This window comes from Dendrobates tinctorius, unplaced genomic scaffold (genome assembly GCF_039654945.1).
Source record: "Dendrobates tinctorius isolate UK_male_01 unplaced genomic scaffold, ASM3965494v1 ptg000045l, whole genome shotgun sequence".
NCBI lineage: Eukaryota > Metazoa > Chordata > Amphibia > Anura > Dendrobatidae > Dendrobates > Dendrobates tinctorius.
In genome coordinates, this window is record NW_027361713.1 from 7,718,118 (window position 1) to 7,739,610 (window position 21,493).

Consider the following 21,493-nt stretch of genomic DNA (forward strand, 5'->3'; position numbering starts at 1 on the left):
CGATCACAGCCGGAGAATTAAATAAGCCTAAAGAAAGAAAGGGGAAATCTAAACTACCCCAGAGCAGACCCCAAAGCAATAGGCAGCCCCCAACATATAATCTGCCAAAACCCTATCAAAAAAAAGGGGGAGACAAAAAAGCGCAATAGGGTCTTATCCACGTTACAAGAGACAGTATATCATGAAATATGCTCACCTGGTTAGGATGAGATAAGAGCGTGTAGGTAGCGGCTGCTGCAGATCCACAGGTCTTCAGCGACCAAAGAAATCATGAATCCAAAGGGAGTTTGTAGCTATATTCCGCGCTGCCGCTTTAGACAAATTCCAGGAGAGTGCTGTATGATTGCAGTGGTTTTATTCTACGCGTTTCAGGGGTCTCATGCCCCCTTCATCAGGAAATACCACAAATACATACAGGTATCACAGACATAAATAGGTTTGAAAGGATGCTGGATTTCAAAAAAATCCTTTTCTCCAAGGATCCCACAGAGAAATCACCCGCAGGGCAGAAGGGCGTCGGCAGCCTTATATCCAGTCAGTAACTCCACTCAGCCAGTCATCATCATCAGCCTCAGGTGTTTGATAATCAGGCTCACTACCTTTCTTTACCAGAAGAGGGAGTTCCTCGGGCCTCAGTAATGAAGGGGAAAATGAACTCACAACAGTACCTCCCCCATGAGGAGGGGTCACCGAACCCTCAACTACGCCATCGGTGAGCCCGATGAAAGGCACGCACCAATCTTTTGGCATGAATATCAGAGGCAGGGACCCAGGAATTATCCTTCTGACCATAACCCTTCCACTTAACCAAATACTGGAGTCTCCGTCTAGCCAGACGGGAATCCAGTACTTTCTCTACCTCATATTCCATGTTACCTTCAACCAATACAGGGTCTGGAGGTGCCACCCCCGGAACAACAGGTTCAACAAACCTCTTCAACAAAGATTTATGGAACACATTATGGATTTTAAATGTGACAGGAAGAGCCAAACGAAAAGAGACCGGATTAATAATCTCCACAATCTTGTAAGGTCCAATAAATCTAGGCTTAAACTTAGGAGAAGCCACCTTCATAGCAATATTTTTTGATGATAACCACACCATATCACCAACCTTAAACTGGGGACCAATGGTCCTATGTCGGTTGGAAAACCGCTGGGCCTTTACCTGGGAGAGAGATAACTTATCCACCACTTGGTCCCAGATCTGGTGCATTCTCTCCACCACAGTGTCAACACCTGGGCAGGCAGAGGGCTCCACCTGCCCTGAAGAAAATCGAGGATGAAACCCAAAGTTACAAAAAAAAGGTGACATCAAAGTGGCAGAACTAGCTCTATTATTTAAAGCAAATTCGGCCAAGGGCAAAAATGAAACCCAATCATCCTGATCAGCAGAAATAAAACATCTCAAATATGACTCCAAGGTCTGGTTTGTTCTCTCTGTCTGCCCATTGGTCTGAGGGTGAAAAGCAGAGGAGAAGGACAACTGAATTCCCAGCCTGAAACAGAAAGTTCTCCAAAATCTAGACACAAACTGGACTCCTCTGTCAGATACAATGTTCTCAGGAATCCCGTGCAAACGAACCACCTGTTGTAAAAACAGGGGCACCAACGCAGAGGAAGACGGCAACTTAGGGAGTGGTACAAGATGAACCATCTTAGAGAACCTATCTCAAATCACCCTAATAACAGTCATCCTTTGAGAGACAGGCATATCAGAGATGAAATCCATTGAAATATGGGTCCATGGCCTCTTGGGGACAGGCAAAGGCATCAACAACCCACTAGAGCGAGAACACGATTTAGACCGGGAGCACGTCCCACAGGACTGCACAAAATTCCTGACATCACGAGACAAGGAGGGCCACCAAAAAAACCGACTCACCAGATCTCTAGTACCAAAAATACCTGGATGACCAGCCAAAGCAGAGCAATGAACTTCAGACATCACTCTCTTCTTCCACTGGTCAGGAACATACAACTTTCCACTGGGACAACGCTCAGGTTTGTCCTCCTGGAACTCTTCCAGAGTACGTCTCAAATCGGGCGAGATGGCAGAAAGAACTACCCCTTCGCCTAAGATGGTAGCAGGCTTGGTCACCACAGGAGACTCAGCAAAGAAGCTCCTAGAGAGGGCGTCTGCCTTGACATTCTTCGTTCCAGGAAGAAAAGAAACCACAAAATCAAAACGTGTAAAAAACAAGGCCCACCTAGCCTGTCTAGGGTTCAAGCGCTTAGCCGACTCTAGGTAAATCAAATTCTTGTGGTCAGTGAGGACCACGACTTGATGCTTAGCTCCCTCCAACCAATTTCTCCACTCCTCAAATGCCCATTTCATGGCCAACAGTTCCCTATTCCCCACATCATAGTTACGTTCAGATGGAGAGAACTTTCGGGAAAAGAAAGCACAGGGATTCATTTTAGATGTTACAGGATCCTTTTGGGACAAAACAGCTCCTGCACCAATCTCAGAAGCATCCACCTCTACCTGGAATGGAAGTGAGACATCAGGTTGCCGCAAAACCGGGGCGGAGGTGAATCTTCGCTTCAGCTCCTGAAAGGAAGAAACAGCCTCCGGAGACCAATTTAACACATCAGCACCTTTCTTAGTCAAATCAGTCAATGGCTTGGCAATACTAGAAAATTTTGCTATAAATTTCCGATAAAAATTAGCAAAACCCAAAAACTTCTGCAGGGCCTTCAAAGAAGTGGGCTGAACCCAATCGTAAATGGCCTGTACCTTGGCCGGGTCCATTTCAATAGTTGACGGGGACAAAATAAATCCCAAAAAAGAAATCCTATGTACTCCAAAAAGGCATTTAGATCCTTTGACATACAGGGAATTCTCCCTCAAGATCCGGAACACAGTCCGAATATGTTCCACATGAGAATCCCAATCCTTGGAGAAGATCAAAATATCATCCAGATAGATAATCAAAAATTTATCGACAAAGTCTCGGAAAATATCGTTCATGAAGCACTGGAAGACAGAAGGGGCATTAGTGAGCCCAAAAGGCATCACCAGGTACTCAAAATGTCCCTCTGAAGTATTAAACGCCGTCTTCCATTCATCCCCATGCTTAATGCGAATAAGATTATACGCCCCCCTGAGGTCAAGCTTGGTAAACCAGCAAGCACCTTTAACTCTGGAGAATAGATCAGAAATCAGGGGTAACGGATACTGATATTTAACAGTAATTTTGTTGAGGGCACGATAATCAATACAAGGTCTTAATGATCCATCCTTTTTGGCTACAAAAAAAAACCCGACACCTAAGGGTGACGAGGATGGTCTAATATGACCCTTCTCCAACGCCTCCTTAATATAGGATCGCATAGCCTCATGCTCGAGTACAGATAAATTGAAGAGCCGACCCTTGGGAAATTTACACCCCGGGCTCAGTTCAATTGCACAGTCATAACTCCTATGAGGAGGCAGAGACGCAGACTCATTCTCACTAAATACATCATAAAAGTCCGCCAAATAATCAGGAACATCATGCGACTGAGGAGAGGTGGAAAACACCGGAGCCTCACTAAAGGCACACCGACAACCCCAACTCACCACAGACACAGATTTCCAATCCAAAACTGGATTATGAATTTGTAACCAGGGAAACCCCAGAACAATAGTATCATGCAGATTATGCAACACCAAAAATCTGCAATTTTCTTGATGGTCTGGGGCGACCCGCATTACCACCTGGGTCCAAAACTGAGGTTTACTTTTAGCCAAAGGAGTAGCATCAATCCCCCTCAAAGGGATAGGCGTCTGCAGAGGTGTCATCGGAAATCCACAACGTTTAGCAAAATCCAAGTCCATTAGGTTTAGGGCTGCTCCCGAATCCACAAAAGCCTTGGCGGAAAATGTGGACAGGGAGCAGATCAGAGTAATAGCCAGAAGAAATTTAGGTTGAACACCCCCAACAGAAAACGTGTGTGCAAAGCGTTACTCTCGTTTAGGACAGACAGAAATAATATGCGAGGCATCTCCACAGAAAAAACACAACTTATTACGCCTTCTGAACTCCTGACGCTGCTCTCTGGAAAAAACTATCACATTGCATAGGTTCAGACATTTGTTCAACAGGTGGCAACACCTCTCGTGCAGCTTTGCGTTCGCGCAAACGCCGATCAACCTGAATGGCTAATGACATAGAATCGTCAAGACCAGAGGGAACAGGAAATCCCACCATAGTATCTTTTACGGCTTCTGACAACCCCTTCCGAAAGAGAGCAGCCAAGGCATTATCATTCCAGGTAGTAAGTACTGCCCACTTTCGGAATTTTTGACAGTACAATTCTGCAGAATCACGACCCTGGTTCAATGCCAGCAGGGTCTTTTCAGCCTGATCAATGGCATTAGGTTCGTCATACAACAACCCCAAGGCCTGAAAAAATGCGTTCACATTAGTCAGAATAGGATCATCTGGTTTCAAAGAAAACGCCCAATCCTGGGGATCGCCACGCAGCAAAGAGATGACGATTTTAACCTGCTGCGCGGAGCTCCCTGACGAGTCAGGCTTCAAGGCAAAAAATAATTTACAATTATTTTTGAAATTCAAAAATTTAGACCGATCCCCAAAAAATACATCAGGTGTAGTAATCTTTGGTTCAGCAGCATGTGAATGAGCAAGGTAGGTGGAAATTCCCCGCACTTCCGCAGCGAGCTGCTCCACAAGATCAGACAATTGCTTTATCTCCATTGAGAGAAAAAAAAAAAAATTCCCCCTACGGCCTCAGAGACATAGAGGAAAAAATATACACACTTTTTTTTTTTTTTTTTTTTTTTTTTTTACAATTCTTTCCTGCTATTGAGTACCCTAGGATCTGCGGTATGGCGGGTGATTCTGTTATGAATGAGTCACCGTAGGAGGCAAAAGCAGAAATACAAGCTAAATCCAGAAAACCAGAGAAGTTGGCAACTATCAGATTGCAGACCCCTGAACCTATCAACACAACTAGCAGTAGCCGTGGGGGGTTCCTACGATGCCCTAGACCCCTCGATCACAGCCGGAGAATTAAATAAGCCTAAAGAAAGAAAGGGGAAATCTAAACTGCCCCAGAGCAGACCCCAAAGCAATAGGCAGCCCCCAACATATAATGACGGTGAAGAAAGATGAAAACACTAACACAGACAGAAAGATAAGACTGAGCAAAGACGGGGCCCAAAACTACCTAGATAGGAAAGGACAGGAAGGCTGCTGTCTGCAATCTGCCAAAACCCTATCAAAGACATAAGCCAACAAGATGATATGAAAAAGGCCCTGAAGCAGCTAGGCTTCAAAAACTAAATCAGCACTCAGGTATTTTCAGAAGACAGAGCTAAAGGAATTCAGCACACCCCAGCAGGGAATGGCAGAAATCCAGAAAAACAAAGCAAAACAAAGTCAAAGCACCAAAGCAAAAGGCCGAGCAGCAAACTTAGCTTTAGAGGAGCAGGAATTCAGACTGGTCTCCAAGGATCCCACAGAGAAATCACCCGCAGGGCAGAAGGGCGTCGGCAGCCTTATATCCAGTCAGTAACTCCACTCAGCCAGTCATCATCATCAGCCTCAGGTGTTTGATAATCAGGCTCACTACCTTTCTTTACCAGAAGAGGGAGTTCCTCGGGCCTCAGTAATGAAGGGGAAAATGAACTCACAACACAGCACCCTCTCAGGTCATCCGTTGAAGTTGGCCAAATGAGGGACTAATTTGCGGCCGACTTTATCCAGATGTAGGACGGGTGGAATGGCAAGATCAAATGGTGTAAAAATGTTTTCTTGTGTGTATTTTAATAAAAAAACCTGTTTTGATACCTGTACCGAGTGCACTCTGTGTTTTTACACTCCGAAACAATAATCAACTGCCCAGGTGTCCTAGTGAATTCAGGATGTTGTGTTTTGTGCACCTTGAATTTACTAGTACTTCTGACCAGGTGACTATACATACAAGTTGTATGACCTTTATCATCACACAAGTTGTATGACCTTCATCAGCTCTCCAGTTTGTGTTCAATTTACAGCGACGGTGGAGATAATACAACTAATATTTGTGTCACCTGAACTGATGTTACAAAGAGTGATTTGGGGATGCACTAGCATTTGTCACTCTTTATGACATCTGACCATGTGACTATAAATATTATTTGTAGGATCACCACTGTGGCATGAAATAGATAATGCAGACTGAAGCGACGCTGCAGGTTAACTCATGTGTATTCACCTGCCCAGGTGTGATAAATAGTTAGGATACAAGGCCAGGGTATTGTGCATATGATGTGTATTTTCCCCATCATCTCCTCAGTTTATACACCGCATACTGAATAGAGGATGTGGTTAATTACAAGGTATATCTAGAATCCCCTGGCCTTGTGTCACAAATAGTTAAATGATGATGGTAAAAACACACCATCCTCAAGTAACTTTTTATGATACCTTGCAAGGTAACAATAGATATGCCTTGCAATCAACACCACCCTCTATTTAATCTGTGCAATATTAGCAGACTGAAGACACTAATGGTGGTGGAAAATACAAGTCATATATTTGTGTTTTTGACTACACATATATCCAGGAATGCCACAAGAAACGTGTCAGTAACGGAGCTATGTGGTGGCAAAAATGCAAAGTGTACGGCGCAGTGTGTGTAGGCGGCAAAAGACACAATAACCAAACAGTATTATGAGAAACCAGAAATTTACATTTATTAACAACGTTTGGGGGAAGATGGTGGCACTTTGGGGGTGTGGAGAGACAAGGAACGGCTAGAAGGCGAGGAAGGGGTTCTAGGGGAAGAGGGGACAAAAGTAGTGGGGGAAGGGAGCTCAGCTCCTGGATGGAACTGGAGGCAGGTTGAGATACAGTAGGAGGAGAGGGGGAGGGACAAAGTTTTTTTTTTTTTTCTTTCTGTGTCCTGGAGTCTCCTGCCTGGATCTTTTGGCACTGTGTGACCGCTTTGACCTTGGTGACCGGTTGGACTTGGGTGGCTTTGCACAAAAAGGGAATGGGGATCACCCCTCTGCTGATGATGCTCGGTGGTGGCGGGGGTGATGCTCCTACCAGGAGGAGCGCTGGCGGTGCTCCTAGAAGGAGGAATGGTGGCGGTGCTCCTAGAAGGAGGAATGGTGGCGGTGCTCCTAGCAGGAGAGTTGGCGGTGGTCCAATTAGGTGGATCGGTAGCGGTGGCAATACTCCAAGCAGGTGGAGTGGTGGCGATGGTGGTGCTCCTAGGAGTGGTGGCGGTGCTCCTAGCAGGAGGATTGTTGGCGGTGGTCCAAGCAGGTGGAGCGTTGGTGGTGGTGTTCCAGACAGGAGCAGCGCTTACCATGGTGATTGCAGGGGAGGGTCCAGCAGCACTCGGACTTGGGATGGTATAGTGGTGTCCAGCTTGGCTTGGAATGCAGGTGGCCGTGCAGTGGTATGCAGCAGAAGTCGGTAGTGTGGTGAAGTGAGTCAGTGGTGGCACAGTTGGAAATAACACCACTGACTGCTGCACGTACTGACAAGTAAGCAGTGTTGCAGGCCTGCATCACATTCAGCTGTTGATCAGGACTAAGGTGTTCCGCCATGGCCCGTTCAATTTTGCTGAAAAAATGATGCGCTGGTCTGTTGAGGTCGGCCTCCATACAGTCAAGGCGACTGTCGACAGAGTGGAAGTGGTGGTCCATGTGGTTAAAACCGCGTTCCATGAAGGCAAAACTGCTTTCCACTCTGTCGGACAGCGCCTTGAGGCTGTTTCTGAAAGGCCGTGCTCAAGTGCATGAACTCGGGCATGACATTCCTGTCCAAGACCCTCTGTCGCTGGGACAGGGGAAGACCTGACATACCAGCTTCCTGGTTTCCAGTTGTCTGTGTTGCCGACCTGCAAGCCGCTTCTTGGCTGTCGGATGGCTGGGACGGGTCCGAGGTCGTTCAATGAAGGACCGCTCCAGGGACAGGTTGCAGGGTGCTGCTCCAGGTGCTGTGAAAAGAAAAGAAAAACATTACTATCATGCATTTACAAGCGCCAACTGCGGTGGAATAGAAAAGCACAGAGTAAAAAATACAATACAAAAAAATACTTAAGCTCTGGTGGCAAGTACCGGTCTTAGGAACACCAACTCCCGATAATAGCGGTATTTTCTTCTGGTCCTTGCCGCTGAACCACTGCGAACCTGGCCCTCATCATGAAGATTCCTGTTGAAGCGGTCCTTCACTGTGGGAAAAACAAAGAAAAAAAATTAGACAATGCACTGATGGCAAAATCTCTATCATCACACACACCTGTGTCATCACGCCCAAGAGTCAATGCGGCACCACACAGCAATACAATAGGTCAATGCACTCACTGTTGGCCATGATAAAACAATTGTGTACCATGCTAGAAAATATCTAGCATGACACACACCTGTGTCATCACGCCCAAGAGTCAATGTGGCACCACACAGCAATACTAAATAGGTCAATGCACTCACTGTTGGCCATGATAACACAATTGTGTACCATGCTAGAAAATATCTAGCATGACACACACCTGTGTCATCACGCCCAATAGTCAATGCGGCACCACACAGCAATACAATAGTCAATGCACTCACTGTTGGTCATGATAACACAATTGTGTACCATGCTAGAAAATATCTAACATGACACACACCTGTGTCATCACGCCCAAGAGTCAATGCGGCATCACAGAGCATTGAAATACTTCCGAAAATCCTTGCGGACCCTTTGACACACAGTGTCCCAGCCATCCATCAACGCTGCGGCCACCTCATTCCAGTGCTGCCGGGTCACCGTGGTGTTCGCGTGCTGCTGGTCACGGCTCCTGGACCAGGTTGATCAGGGCCTCGTTGTCCAGAAAGATTTCTTCATCCTGTTGTGGAACCTAGAAAAAAAAATACATTATAATCTTGGAAATATTTGTGAATGAAAAAGATAGAAAAATATTCAGAAAAGAAGAAAGATTGAAGATGAAAAACAGGCAGGGGAAAAAAAAAATTCATTCAAAGTCAGTCTATACTTACATGCCGTCTCCCCGCCGGCACTTGGCTTGGCTGCTCCTGCAGTTCGACCTCTGAAACCGTGTCCAATGATATCTGAAAAAGAACAAAAATTAATATTACACATGTGTAGGTGCAGCAGCTACACTTACCCAAAATGTAGAGCAGGAAGATACTCACATCACACTTTGCTTGGGCCAGTTCACCACGACACGGCCAATATTTATCCCCAGAAGACATGCTGCAATAAAAAAAATAAAAGGCATTAGTACATAATACATTTGAAAGGACAGGCAGACATTAGATTTTAGAATACTCACATTCTTGCTTCTGCAACTTTGATCCAAATAATGCCTCTGGTCTGTTGCAGGCTGTCTGATCTCTTGCAGGCTGTCTGTAGAGTATTGTTCTGCCAGTGCAAACACCTTCTTATGTACATAACCCCGCAAACAATGTTGCTTTGTGTAGGAGGTGGTTTAAACCAGTGTGTAGACATAGTTTACTCAAAAAGTGCATGCGCTCAAAAGCGCTGGAGTGCGCATGACCAAGCACACGCCAGCGACCCCATAGACTGTAATGTGTTTTTTGGCGCATTCCGTGCGCACAAGATCACATGCACTCTTTTGACGAGGTTGGGCGGAACAAAAAATGCAACATGTAGCGTCTAGCGCGTATGGGCGCACACCTAGAAAAAGCGCATGCGCACGAAAACGCTGATGAACGCGTGCAAGCGCTAGACCACGCGCCCGCCATGTTAAACATAGGGGAGCATGGCGCATGCGCCCGATAGCGCACGATGCGATGCGCGCAAATACGCTAATGTGAAACCAGCCTAAGAATGCTTTTAAGAAATCGTTATTGAGGCACCTTCTTCAGGCTGCTAAAGTGGTAATTCCACGACACTGGACGTCCTTAGACCCACCTTCGCTAGAGGAATGGTTTGGGGAGGTGGCTAGTCTTCACCGGATGGAATTACTGATAGCCCATACTGAAGAGGCAGTTAACAAAGTGGCTACAAAATGGTTTTATTGGGAATCCTTCTTATCCTCATTGCTGTACCAAAATATGCTAAGATAATTGCCATCTTATCCTTTTACGACATTTAATATGCCGGTATCATAGTTCATACCCCGTTTGCCTTAGTGATTTGTCCTCATGGTCCTTATAAACATTTCTTCTCTTTTCTCTTCTCCATTTGATATTTAGTTTAACAGGTTGTCAATTGTCGTTTGCAAACTACTGTTGATATCGTATAGAGTTGTTTGTTTTCATGTTACTACACATTCCTTTTTTTCAGTAGTTACTATTCCATATGGTGTGTTAGTTTGAACCTGTTGATATGTTTGTTTTTGTTGTGTATTATAAAACAATAAAACTTAGAATAAGAAAAAAAAAATCATACAGTGTGATTTTCTGGATTTTTTTTTTTAAGATTCTGTCTCTCACAGTTGAAGTGTACTACGATAAAAATTACAGACCTCTCCATTCTTTGTAGGTGGGAAAACTTGCAAATCTGGCAGTGTATCAAATACTTATATTCCTCACTGTATGCACACCTTATAAATTCAGTCCACAGCCTACATTTTTAGCTTGCAACAATACAGTTCAGTCAACAAAAGCTTTTGGGAATTTGCTACAAGGCCAACCAATACATATTAGCCTGATTAACTTTAGTTTTGTTTCAACACAGTCCTTACATGTAGACCACTGGCCAATCTTTACCTCTGTCATGATCATGTCCTGGCATTTCTTGATATATTTGCCTTCAGCTTTGATGATGGTGTGGAGGAAGTCCAAGTACTGCACATGTCTGCCATGCGTGGCTAAACAATGAATGAAGTGTTGTAAAACAGTCTCATGGATCTCTGTGCACAAGTGGTAATTATTCAGGAAAATGTGTTGCATAGTCTCTGCCTCTAAGAGCTGCGAACCAAATCAAGTACAAATTATGCAAAAATCTTGGACATACAACATTTTTATTGACACTTTAGAAAGCCATAATGAATTCTAACCTTTAGGCTATGTGCACACGCTGCGGATTCACCTGCGGGTTTTTCCGCGCGGATCCGCAGGTAAAACCGCAGGTAAAGTGACCTGTGGTTTTGCCCTGCGGTTTCACACCTCTACTATGTTAAAGGTGTGAAACCGCTGCGGAATTCGCACAAACAATTGACATGCTGTGGTTTGTAAACCGCAGCAAAACCGCGGAAAAAACCGCAGCGTGAGCACAGCCGATTTGAAATGCCATAGGCTAACATGGTACTGTACCATGTCTGCGGAACTGCTGCGTTTCCGCAGGGCCAAAAACGCTGCGGAAACGCAGCAGAATCCGCAACGTGTGCACATAGCCTAATAAGTAAAATATGTCTACATTTTAGTATACTATCATAAGCACATTAGTAGTATTTGGTTTGAACTGGAAGTTGATGAGAATTACAGTCACAATAAACTTTACCATCTCCTCTAGCTTAAGAAAAATCAAGGACGCATCACATTTTCTGAAACAAAGCGATGACTGCTCAAGAATTTCTGGATGCTTTGCAACCCTGCAGCCTATATCACTTATACTTTCTTTTAGCCCAGTCTTCCTACAGGACAGTCTTTTTTTTTTTTTTTTTTTAAGAATCATATATAAGTTGTATGTAGAAAAAATGTTTAATATGGTACTTATTTGTTGTCATTGGTGGTGGCAAAAAATCATTTTACTTCTTCATGCAGTAAATCCTGTCTCAGTTGTGTCAATATTCATCGTAAATGCTTATTGTATATTATTAGTCCCTCAAGCAGCTGGGCACTGCATGTGGCTGTCCAAGTCTTGCTAGCCGTAGATACTACTGTGCGCACTTATGGAACTGGGAATGCTGCTAGAACCTGATTTTAGGGTCAGAAGTATATCACTGTCAGCTAATACTATGGTTAAAGCCATATAACTAAACCACACATTTATTAGGATTCTTCACTTTCATTATTTAGACATACAAAAAACATCAGCTATTCCTTACAATTTAGTGAATAAATTATAAATGATAGCAAAACCTCACATCAATCTATATAATCAACTCTAGTGCTGTTTCCCACAGAAGCATGGGAACAAATGGCATTTGGCTATCTGCTAAATTTAGTTGTGAAACAAGTTCTGGACTGGACAGGTAATATATGCCAACTATGAAACAAATATGTATATGAAAGGTGTAATGCAAATAAATATATTGACATAAATCTACTGGAGAGTGAATGGTAGACCATTCAGAAGAAATATGTACCCAAACAAAAACACCAAACCTGTGGTCATAAAGAGAGTCAGAACAAGGATCTCAAAAGTAAAAAACCTTTATTAAAAAGCATTGGTTATATGGTGGCATTGTAGAAGACGGGTGCCCACAGAACAATAAAAAGTGACAATTGTTGTTATACACATGTAAATACAAGGGTGAATTAAATGGAACCTGTCATTAGTTTTGGCCGGCAAAGGTCAAAGAGCCCTGAACCTGCGCACTGCATTGCTCTGTCCACAACAGGGCAGATAAGTACGCCTGAGCAGGAGCGCGATGCCGAGCAGATTGTGTGGATGATGCAGGGACGCGTCATCGACACGAAGCAAGCAGGAAGACGGCGATCGTAAGAAGATGGGAGGCGCCGGACCTAGATGAGCGACAGCCCCGCAAGTGAGTATAATAAAAGTTATTTTTCTTCTCTTCCAGGTCGGGTTGGGGGCAGATATACAACATTATAGAATGCTGTATATCAGCCCTGAAAGGTGATGGCTGTAACTTATATCGGCCAAAACTAGTGACAGGTTCCCTTTAATGGATTAAAACACCCCAAACCACACAGGAAACTGGAAAATGCCAAAAATGGAGGGGAGGGGAAAAAGTAGACTACACAAGTAATGACGTGTATAACAGCAATTGTCACTTTCTATTGTTGTGTGGGCAAACGTCTTCCACAGTGCCACCATATAACCAATGTTTGATAATAATTTTAGTTGTGTAGAATATAGTTGAGCTAAAAAAGTCAATAGTGTCCTGCACGTGTAAAAGTCCAATAGTAAAGTACTATGATTGAATACTAAGTTCATTTAGAATGTGCACCTTTAAGGGAACCACACACATTAAAGTAAAATCATCTGAACCCACAGACAATCTAATGTGCATGTGGCTTCCCCATTCTCCTTTGACAGGTGATGTTGGGGGTGAAAATGATTGAGGCGCCAAAATTTCTTATCTTTTTGTTCGTTAAATGAAATAATCTGATTGTGGATCTCCCATAGAGAACAAAGATGCGATTGGCTGAGCCAAAAGGTCCTGTGCATGTAAGGAGTCGGGCGAGATAGCTCTCAGCTGACTGATCATTCAATTGACAGCTATCTGTGTTTGGGGCTGTTACCTGTGCCTCCACACATTACTAGTTCTACAGATATGCTAATGTGTGTGGGTAGCAATATATATTATACAACATCTGATTTTGGGAATAATTACGTGAAACTAGTAGAATTGTGTATACAGAAATTTTAATTCAAAGAAGCACAGTCCTTTTATCATTGCACTATGGTCTTCATTCTACCAATAAATGGGACTTAAAAGCAAAGATATCTTAGCTGAAGGTTCACATAGAATGTATATATTCCTCAAATCCTGTAACTTACACCGGGAGTTAGAAACAGAGACAAGTGCTTGTGTAAAAGAGCCTGGTTTTCCGGGTTCCCAGCGCAAAATTTCTGCAGAAACTGGTGTGTGTACTTCAAAATCTCCTTCATTTTAGTGTCTCCCTGTGCAAACAACACAAACTCATTAGTGATATTGATCTTACAGTTCGTGAATGTGTTCATTTAAGCTACAAACATGAGGTGAAAAATACACAGGAAAGATTTCTGCTTCTGTGATTTTTTTCATTTACAGTTTTCAATGTTTCAATGTTTTACTCATTGAGCCACATAGTTATCCCTTTTGCCTTGTGACATAGTGCTCCACCTTGCTGAAATGAGCATTGATCTTCCTCACATTGCTCCTGGATCGAAGCTGTCCTTGACCTATTTGTCAAAATTGTGAGTCCACTGCCTTGGATGAAAAGCAACCTCACACATGAGTGATCTCAGGATGCCATGGTGAGCCGGTGAGTTCTTGAAATCCCATCCAATATGCTGTTACATCTGGCCGCTGCAGAAGTATGCAGCGTCCAACCAACAGTTTTTACTGATCGCGTGGACATATCCTTACTGTATTTGAAAGTTTTAAAATGTATGAAACGTGTATATTTGTACTTCAGTAACCACAAAAACATCTGACTAAAAGACCTAAAAGCACATAAAGCAGGAAACTTTGTAAAAAAACTAAATTTGTGTAAGTTTTGAAACTTTTGGCCATGACTTTACATTTATACAGTATATACAGTACTGTGCAAAAATTTTGGAAGGTGTGGAAAAAATCTGCAAAGTAAGAATTATTTAAAAAAAAAAAAATTGAAGATAGCTCTTAAAGACGTTGGCTGTATATTTGGAGCCATTGTCCCGCTGCAGAATAAATTTAGAGCCAATCAGATGTCTCCCTAATGATATTGCATCATGGGTATGTATCTGTCTATATTTCTCACTGAAAACACCATTAATCCTGACCAAATCCCAACTCCATTTGCTGAAATGCAGCCCCCAATTCTGCAAGGAACCTCCACCATGCTTCACTGTTACCTACAGACATTCATTGCACTGCTCTCCATACTTTCAGCAAGCGCTGAAAGCACCTTAGTACCTTCTATTACATATAAATATTCCAAATTTTGACTCATGGGTTCAGAAAACCTGCTCTCATCTTCTTATCTTTTCTCACATAGTTGAGTCACTTGGCCTTGTTTCCATGTGAAAGGTATGTATTTTAGGCCACAATTCTTCCATTAAGACAAAAGTCTCACCACACTTCTGTGAACAGTAGATGGGTGTAGTTGGGTCCCACTAGTTGCTGCCAGCTCTGACTTGCTGGCAACTATGTCCATATTCCAATTTCAAAGGCAAGAAAGAATGATGTGTCTTTCATCTGCTGTACTGTAAGTTTATTAATAATAATGTAGTTTCCAAGAGAAAAAGGTCGCACTCTGCGGAAGCGCTCGAGTAGCGTGAAACGGCCGTAGTCAGCCATTTGACACACTCTCCTTCACATCTCCGACGTGACATGTAATTTAGTGTCAATAAACATTCATCATTATCCCGCAGAGTGCGACCTTTTTCTCTTGGAAACTACATTCGTCTTGCTACGAGGTCAAGCACCCGGGAGTCCTGGATGTGAGCTCTCCGCCTGCTGCCAGCCACGGACCTTAGCACGGTAACAGCGGTGCCGTCCGCTTTCTTGCATTGACTTTATTAATAATAATAATAATCTTTATTTTTATATAGCGCTAACATATTCCGCAGCGCTTTACAATTTGCACATATTATCATCACTGTCCACGATGGGGCTCACAATCTAAATTCCCTATCAGTATGTCTTTAGAAGTTTACTTTGCCGACCAATGCTTCTACTGTCCTCAACATTGCCATTTCTCGGTGATCTCAATGCTGAGAAATACAAGCAGATACTAAACCATCATGTAATGCCATCAGGGAGGTGTCTGGCTCCAAATGTATTCTACAGCCAGACAACGAACCAAGCATACAACCAAAATTATTAATAACTATGTTCAATGTAAGGAAGAACATGAAAATGATTATATGACCCTCACAAAAAGAAAGAAGAACTTGTGAAAACCTACATCCACAGAAGATCTGTAGTTAGTTGTCCAAGATGTTTGGCACAACATCTCAACTGAGTTACTGCAAAAACTGCGTGCCAGTGTATTTAGAAGAATTACTGCTGAAGGACTCCCAGACTATAAGAAATAAGATTCTCTATTCTGATGAGATGAAGATAGACATTTTTGTGATAATTCCAAGAGTTATGTGTGGAGAAAACCAGGCACTGCTCATCACCTGCCCAGAACTTCTACTCAGTACTGAGCAAAGGGTCTGAATACTTATGACCATGTGATATTTCAGTTTTTCTTTTTTAATAAATTTGCAAAAATTTCTACATTTCTGTATTTTTTTCACTCAAGATGGTGTGCAGAGTGTACATTAATGAGAAAAAAAAGAACTTTTTTGCATTTGCCAAATGGCTGCAATGAAACAAAGAGTGAAAAATTGAAAGGGGTCTGAATACTTGCCGAACCCACTGTATATATATTTATACACACAAATGTATCTTGCATAATTTTGGAAATATTATATATGAGGTACTCTCATTTTTGTGACACAAACATAAGAATGACTAGGTAAGTGAAGGTAGTATTATCCCTCGAACGATATGCTTGCTCGTTTTACATTAGCTATAATACTGCATTGTCAATTGTGCTCGTATGAAGAATGCAAGCGTTCCAACACAGGAGCATAAAACAGTGGCAGCAGCAGTTGTTTCTAAGCCGTTCTCTATCTTTATGCTTCAATACAGATATGCAAGCTCTATATATTCTTCATAAAAAGTATTATTTTGAAGCATACATAACCTTCTTCATAACAGAGAATAAACATCCAAGCCAACAATCCTGCAGATCACATTTAGTGTACACATGCTGCATTCAAGAGTCTTCTTTTCTACTTTATTCCTTCCTTTTTCAAGCCATAGTTATAAATCTTTTCCTAGATAAGAAATCAATTTATTGCCTGGGACCTGTCAAACATTTTTTTTCAACGGCAATTTTGTGTGAAGTGAGGATAATTTGGAAGAAAAATGTCCCATTTATAATTTGTGGCTCATTTAGAAAAGCAGCGCCCGAGGAAGCTAAGAAAGCAGAGCTAACTCTTAGCTACCGCTATAATTTTCCATTTTACAGGTGCTTCTGGAATGTTACAGCTATGTGCTGGAAGCAATACAATACAACATGACAGTCACATTATTTTCAATCCTCGATGTACATTTATTTCATCTTAGAGTGTTAGATAGTATTGTGCATAGAAGTAAAATTGGATATGCATGCAGGTGTTACTTAGTAGGCTGTAGAGACTTACAAACATATTTTTATTTCAGCATCAGATTATACTATCAAGTTCCCACTTCAGATAGAAACATGAAAAACAATTAGAAGCTCCGAATATGTCTATAGTATCAGCCAGATTCGGCGGGCATTAAATTGCCTCACATGCACTACACAAGATAGGTCTATCACATTTTCTAACCTTAAAATATAAAGTATTTTCTCGCCTGACTAATGAAAAATGGTCAGCACTGACATTTGCCACAAATTGCTATATAACAGGGCTATGATCACTTTCCCGCAGGGAGTATCGCTCCTCTGTTAGATGGAGATAAGTCATTCGCAGGAAATCAATGCTCATTTGTAGGGGCAAAGCCTCATTTATTATGTGATGGTAATCTATAGAAACAGCGCCAAAAGGGATTTATTAAAGAAAGTCATTTTTTCATATGACAACAAATTAGTTTCTATAGACAATCAAGCAGGGTGTTGTCAATACGGGAAAGGAAGGTCTTTCTTCATTTTCAGGGAAAAGTGCCACACTAGTGCTCTGACTTCAAAGTTGGTATGTATCAGAACACCAAGGCATAATTCCTATGGGCAGAACAATTTCTGTAGTATATTGCTGAGCCAGGAAATAAAAGTGCTAGGAGAATTTATTTTACCTTAAACATTACTGACTGAAAGTTCCTTGCAAATAATTATGCCAGGCACCCCCGCCAATACACAATTACTTTATATGTGAAGGGAAGAAGAGATGTGACAAAATGGGCATGTCATTAGTCTAAGTGGTTACGGTTACTGAAAGGGTATTTTTGGAGGCTTACTAGCATGGCTGAAAGGCAAATAGCACAATTCCTCCACTCTGTCATCATTTCATCAGCTTGTTTCTCTGATACAGTTTCAGATCCCCTGCCCAAACAAAGCCAACAGTATTCTGCCAGCGTGATGGACCGATGTGATGGAGTACCGAAAGACGTCAACCATGATATGACATAACAAAGGCATGTGACCGCTGGGAGACGCAGCGCCAACATCACAGGAACTTTGCCGGTCTGGGAGGGGAGTATGTGATTTCTTAACTTTATCTGGCGGATTTTAGCATGGTAAGAAGGGGTTGTCCAGTAATATACACTACCAAAAAGTTAATACATTTAATACAATGCCTTATATTTACTCCAAATGGTGTTATTAAGAAATGTCTTCTGCAAAAAAAACACACCAACCCTTGTACATTAATGTGGAAGGAAAAAAAGTTATGGCTTTTAGAACACACACAAACAATAGCCAGATTCTGAAGGCCAAAATAGAATGTATCCTTAAGAGGCAGAGAATGTTAGCATGTCCTCCTGGTAGAAAGGAAAACGTTGTCCTGTGGAATGCTGACCGGCCATAAGTGCACATCATATTGCATAACCTCATACTGGCCAGAATATAAAAAGCTCCACTACCGCAGATAAGAAGCAAGGACAAGCTGAGACCCCAGAGGAGCAAACAACTTTCAATCTGCGAAAATGGCTTCATGTAATATTGATTGCTTTGAATTAGAGAAGCTACTTGATTACCATTCCGTAGCCTGATCATCATTTCAGTGAAGAACATCAGGTCATATACATCTAGTTTAAGTATATGTTAGCGTCTAGAGCAGCGGCACTGATATCACTGACAATCCATTCATTCCAACAAGCACAGTGTAATGCTTCATTTACCCCTGTAGTAGCATTGCAAGTGATCTGAACACAGCCGCTACATTCTCCTGGGGATCATAGCAGCAAAATAGGAAAAGTGCAATTTAAGAAAAAAAGGCATCAATGTGAATGTAAGACTTTGTTAACTTCTGTGTCTTCATTTCTGTGTGTATAAAAGTGAACAAAGGCTAGCTGTGGTATAAAAAAAAACTAAATGTGCATAAGCCCTATATCAAATACGGAATAAGTTTTCGATTTCAAGTAAATTCTAAGGGCAGCGTCAAAGGGGGTATCACAAAAAAAATCCTTAACCCCCCCCTGCCTTTAAATAGAGCAAAGGGAGAGCATGTGTATCAAGCCCAAGATATTCAGCAGTCCCAGGAACTTTTCAATTGTCGTTCTACTGAAATCGGAGACTGAGACAAGATTCTTGTGATCGGTGCTGGTGCCAGTAATCCCTTTTGCATATATGTACTTATGCAGTTATATAAACAGCATTCTAGTTATTTTTATTTTGTACAGTGAAATATATCAATATACCTTTTCATATGGGATTTGAAGAAGATCAAGCATAACTTTATGAGCATCCATATTTTTGAGCAGTCGCTGTTGTTTTTTGCGAACTTGTTCACCAACGCCACACATTTTATTCAGTCTCTCTAAAATCTAAACCAAGGCAAAGATATATTTTAAATCATAATCAGGGTGTGGCATTTCTATTTTCTGTGTTAGGAAGTTAAATGATCCCTTTACCCCTTTCACAAGTTGATAGTTTTCGCTACTCTTCTCCACAGCTGGTTTTCCAGATCCCTCCTGATTCTCTGTATGCTGTTAAGAAGATAAAATATGATGGTTTTTATGTATAATTTTAGCTATCAGACAACAGATAAATGCTACTTTTTCATTGTGTATATTTTATATTTTCTGTCGCTTAGAAATACTTTCTTGCTATTGCATATAATATGACTCATACAGCTCTGGCAAAAATTAAGAGACCACCACATCAAATCCCTTTCATGAGCAGCCCATTCTTCAGACCTGAACCCCATTGAAAACCTCTGGAATGTCATCAAGAGGATGATGGATAGTCACAAGCCATCAAACAAAGAAGGATTGCTCGAAATGTTTGCGCCAGAAGCAGTGTGAAAGACTGGTGGAAAGTATGCCAAGACACATGAAAGCTGTGATTAAAAAATATGGTTATTTCACAAAATATTGATTTCTGAACTCTTCTCGAATTAAAACATTAGTATTGTTGTTTATAAATGATTATGAACTTGTTTTATTTGCATTATTTGAGATTTGAAAGCAGTTTTTTAATTTTGGCCATTTCTCCTTGTCAGAAAAAAAAACCCCAAAATTTATTGCTTGGAAATTCAAAGACATGTTGTCAGAAGTTTGTAGATTAAAGAACAATTTACATTTTAATCAAAAATATACCTATAAAGAGAAAAATCAGACAAACTGAACATTTGAAAGTGGTCTCTTTATTTTTGCCAGAGCTGTATAATTAAACCAGTTTCTTGTTGTGAAGACATTGTGGTATACTTGTCACGGGGCAGTTGGGACAAAGCAGGAGACATGGAACCTGCCCCTCAGGCTAAGGGGGTGCCCTGACTCTCCTTAACTTGGGGGTACACTTGAAGGTAGTGAGGCCCAAGTCCCCGACCTGTCCTTATCTCCTGTTTAGCCCTGAGCTAAACCACCAACCCCATCCCCAGGAGGTGAGACAGGGAATAAAGTGAACTGCACCCAATAACTCACAAAGGAAAATAAAACAGACACCACAGGGTTAAAGCAACTAAAACCCAAAACTTAGCTTTGCTCTGCTGCAAATGCTCCAAGAAACAGAGTAAGGATCCGATCAGCATCCAGCAGCAACTTTACTGCTCCAGATAAGCTGAACCCCCTCTCCACCAGGTAAGTCCAGTCTTCACCACGGTTGGATAACAAATGAACAATATTACCAACAGTGATTTACTGCACCTTTTATAGGAAGGAGGGGGGAGTAGTCATCACCTGTTGGTTAATTCAAACGTGTAGTAACCCCAGCGGCCACCGGGGGCAAAACCAGCACCAAAACAACTACAGTTGTAGTAAACCCCAGCGGCCACCGGGGGAAAAAGGAAAAAGGTTTCTATAAGAATCCACATTCTGCCACAGCTCCAAAAATGGACCGTGACAATACTGTAAAGAATACATCACGATGATTTAAAAAGCCAATATGGCTTTTTTTAATCAACTGAGAATTATCATGGAGTGAAAGAGAAAACTGTAATATATGACTTTTATGGGGCGTGGCCTAGCAGTCGATGTGAGCAGGCGGCTTTCAGAGCTCCTCCACTGAAATTCTCCAGTTATCCAGATTAAAATCCCTCCAGAGAGCCGGTAACGACCTGTGCAGATAGTAGATGATAGAAGAGGCGGACCCCAACATGCGGTGCTGCAGAGAGCGGTGGAAATGGTGATGAGACGGCAGCAGGATCCGGGGAGCCTGGCTGATGATGGTGCCGAGAGTGGGGAGGCTGCAGAGAAGGCTGGCGCTGCAAATGCTTCCAATGCAAGGAAGCTTGAAATCGCTGCTAAGTTGGAGAAGTTTGTGAAGGATGGGGGAAGCAGCAAAGGAGATGGCTGAAGGGGGAGAGGAGACCGGGGAGAAAGAAAAAAGGAGAAGATTCGGAGGATGATACGGTACATGAAGAGTTAATGGAAGAAGAATGGCGGGAAAAGGAGAGAGTGGAGCAGGAAGCAATGGAAGAAACTGTAGTAGGGGAGCCCACATTGAAAGGCATATATGACCTGGTCAGAATTTGTAAGACTGCATTAACAACCCTTACACAGAGGG

At 42.3% G+C, this 21,493-nt stretch overlaps 1 protein-coding gene across 1 annotated transcript in view; it reads right to left on the reverse strand.

Annotated features, from left to right (window-relative positions):
- ITPR3 (inositol 1,4,5-trisphosphate receptor type 3) overlaps positions 1-21,493 on the reverse strand; it is a 580,258-nt gene that overhangs the window by 224,698 nt on the left and 334,067 nt on the right. The window contains exons 27-30 of the mRNA XM_073575604.1: positions 19,402-19,476; positions 19,189-19,314; positions 13,611-13,733; positions 10,688-10,888 (exon numbers count right to left, since the gene is read on the reverse strand). Coding sequence (XP_073431705.1) covers positions 10,688-10,888; positions 13,611-13,733; positions 19,189-19,314; positions 19,402-19,476 — 525 coding nt within the window. The remainder of the gene's footprint in view (positions 1-10,687; positions 10,889-13,610; positions 13,734-19,188; positions 19,315-19,401; positions 19,477-21,493) is intronic.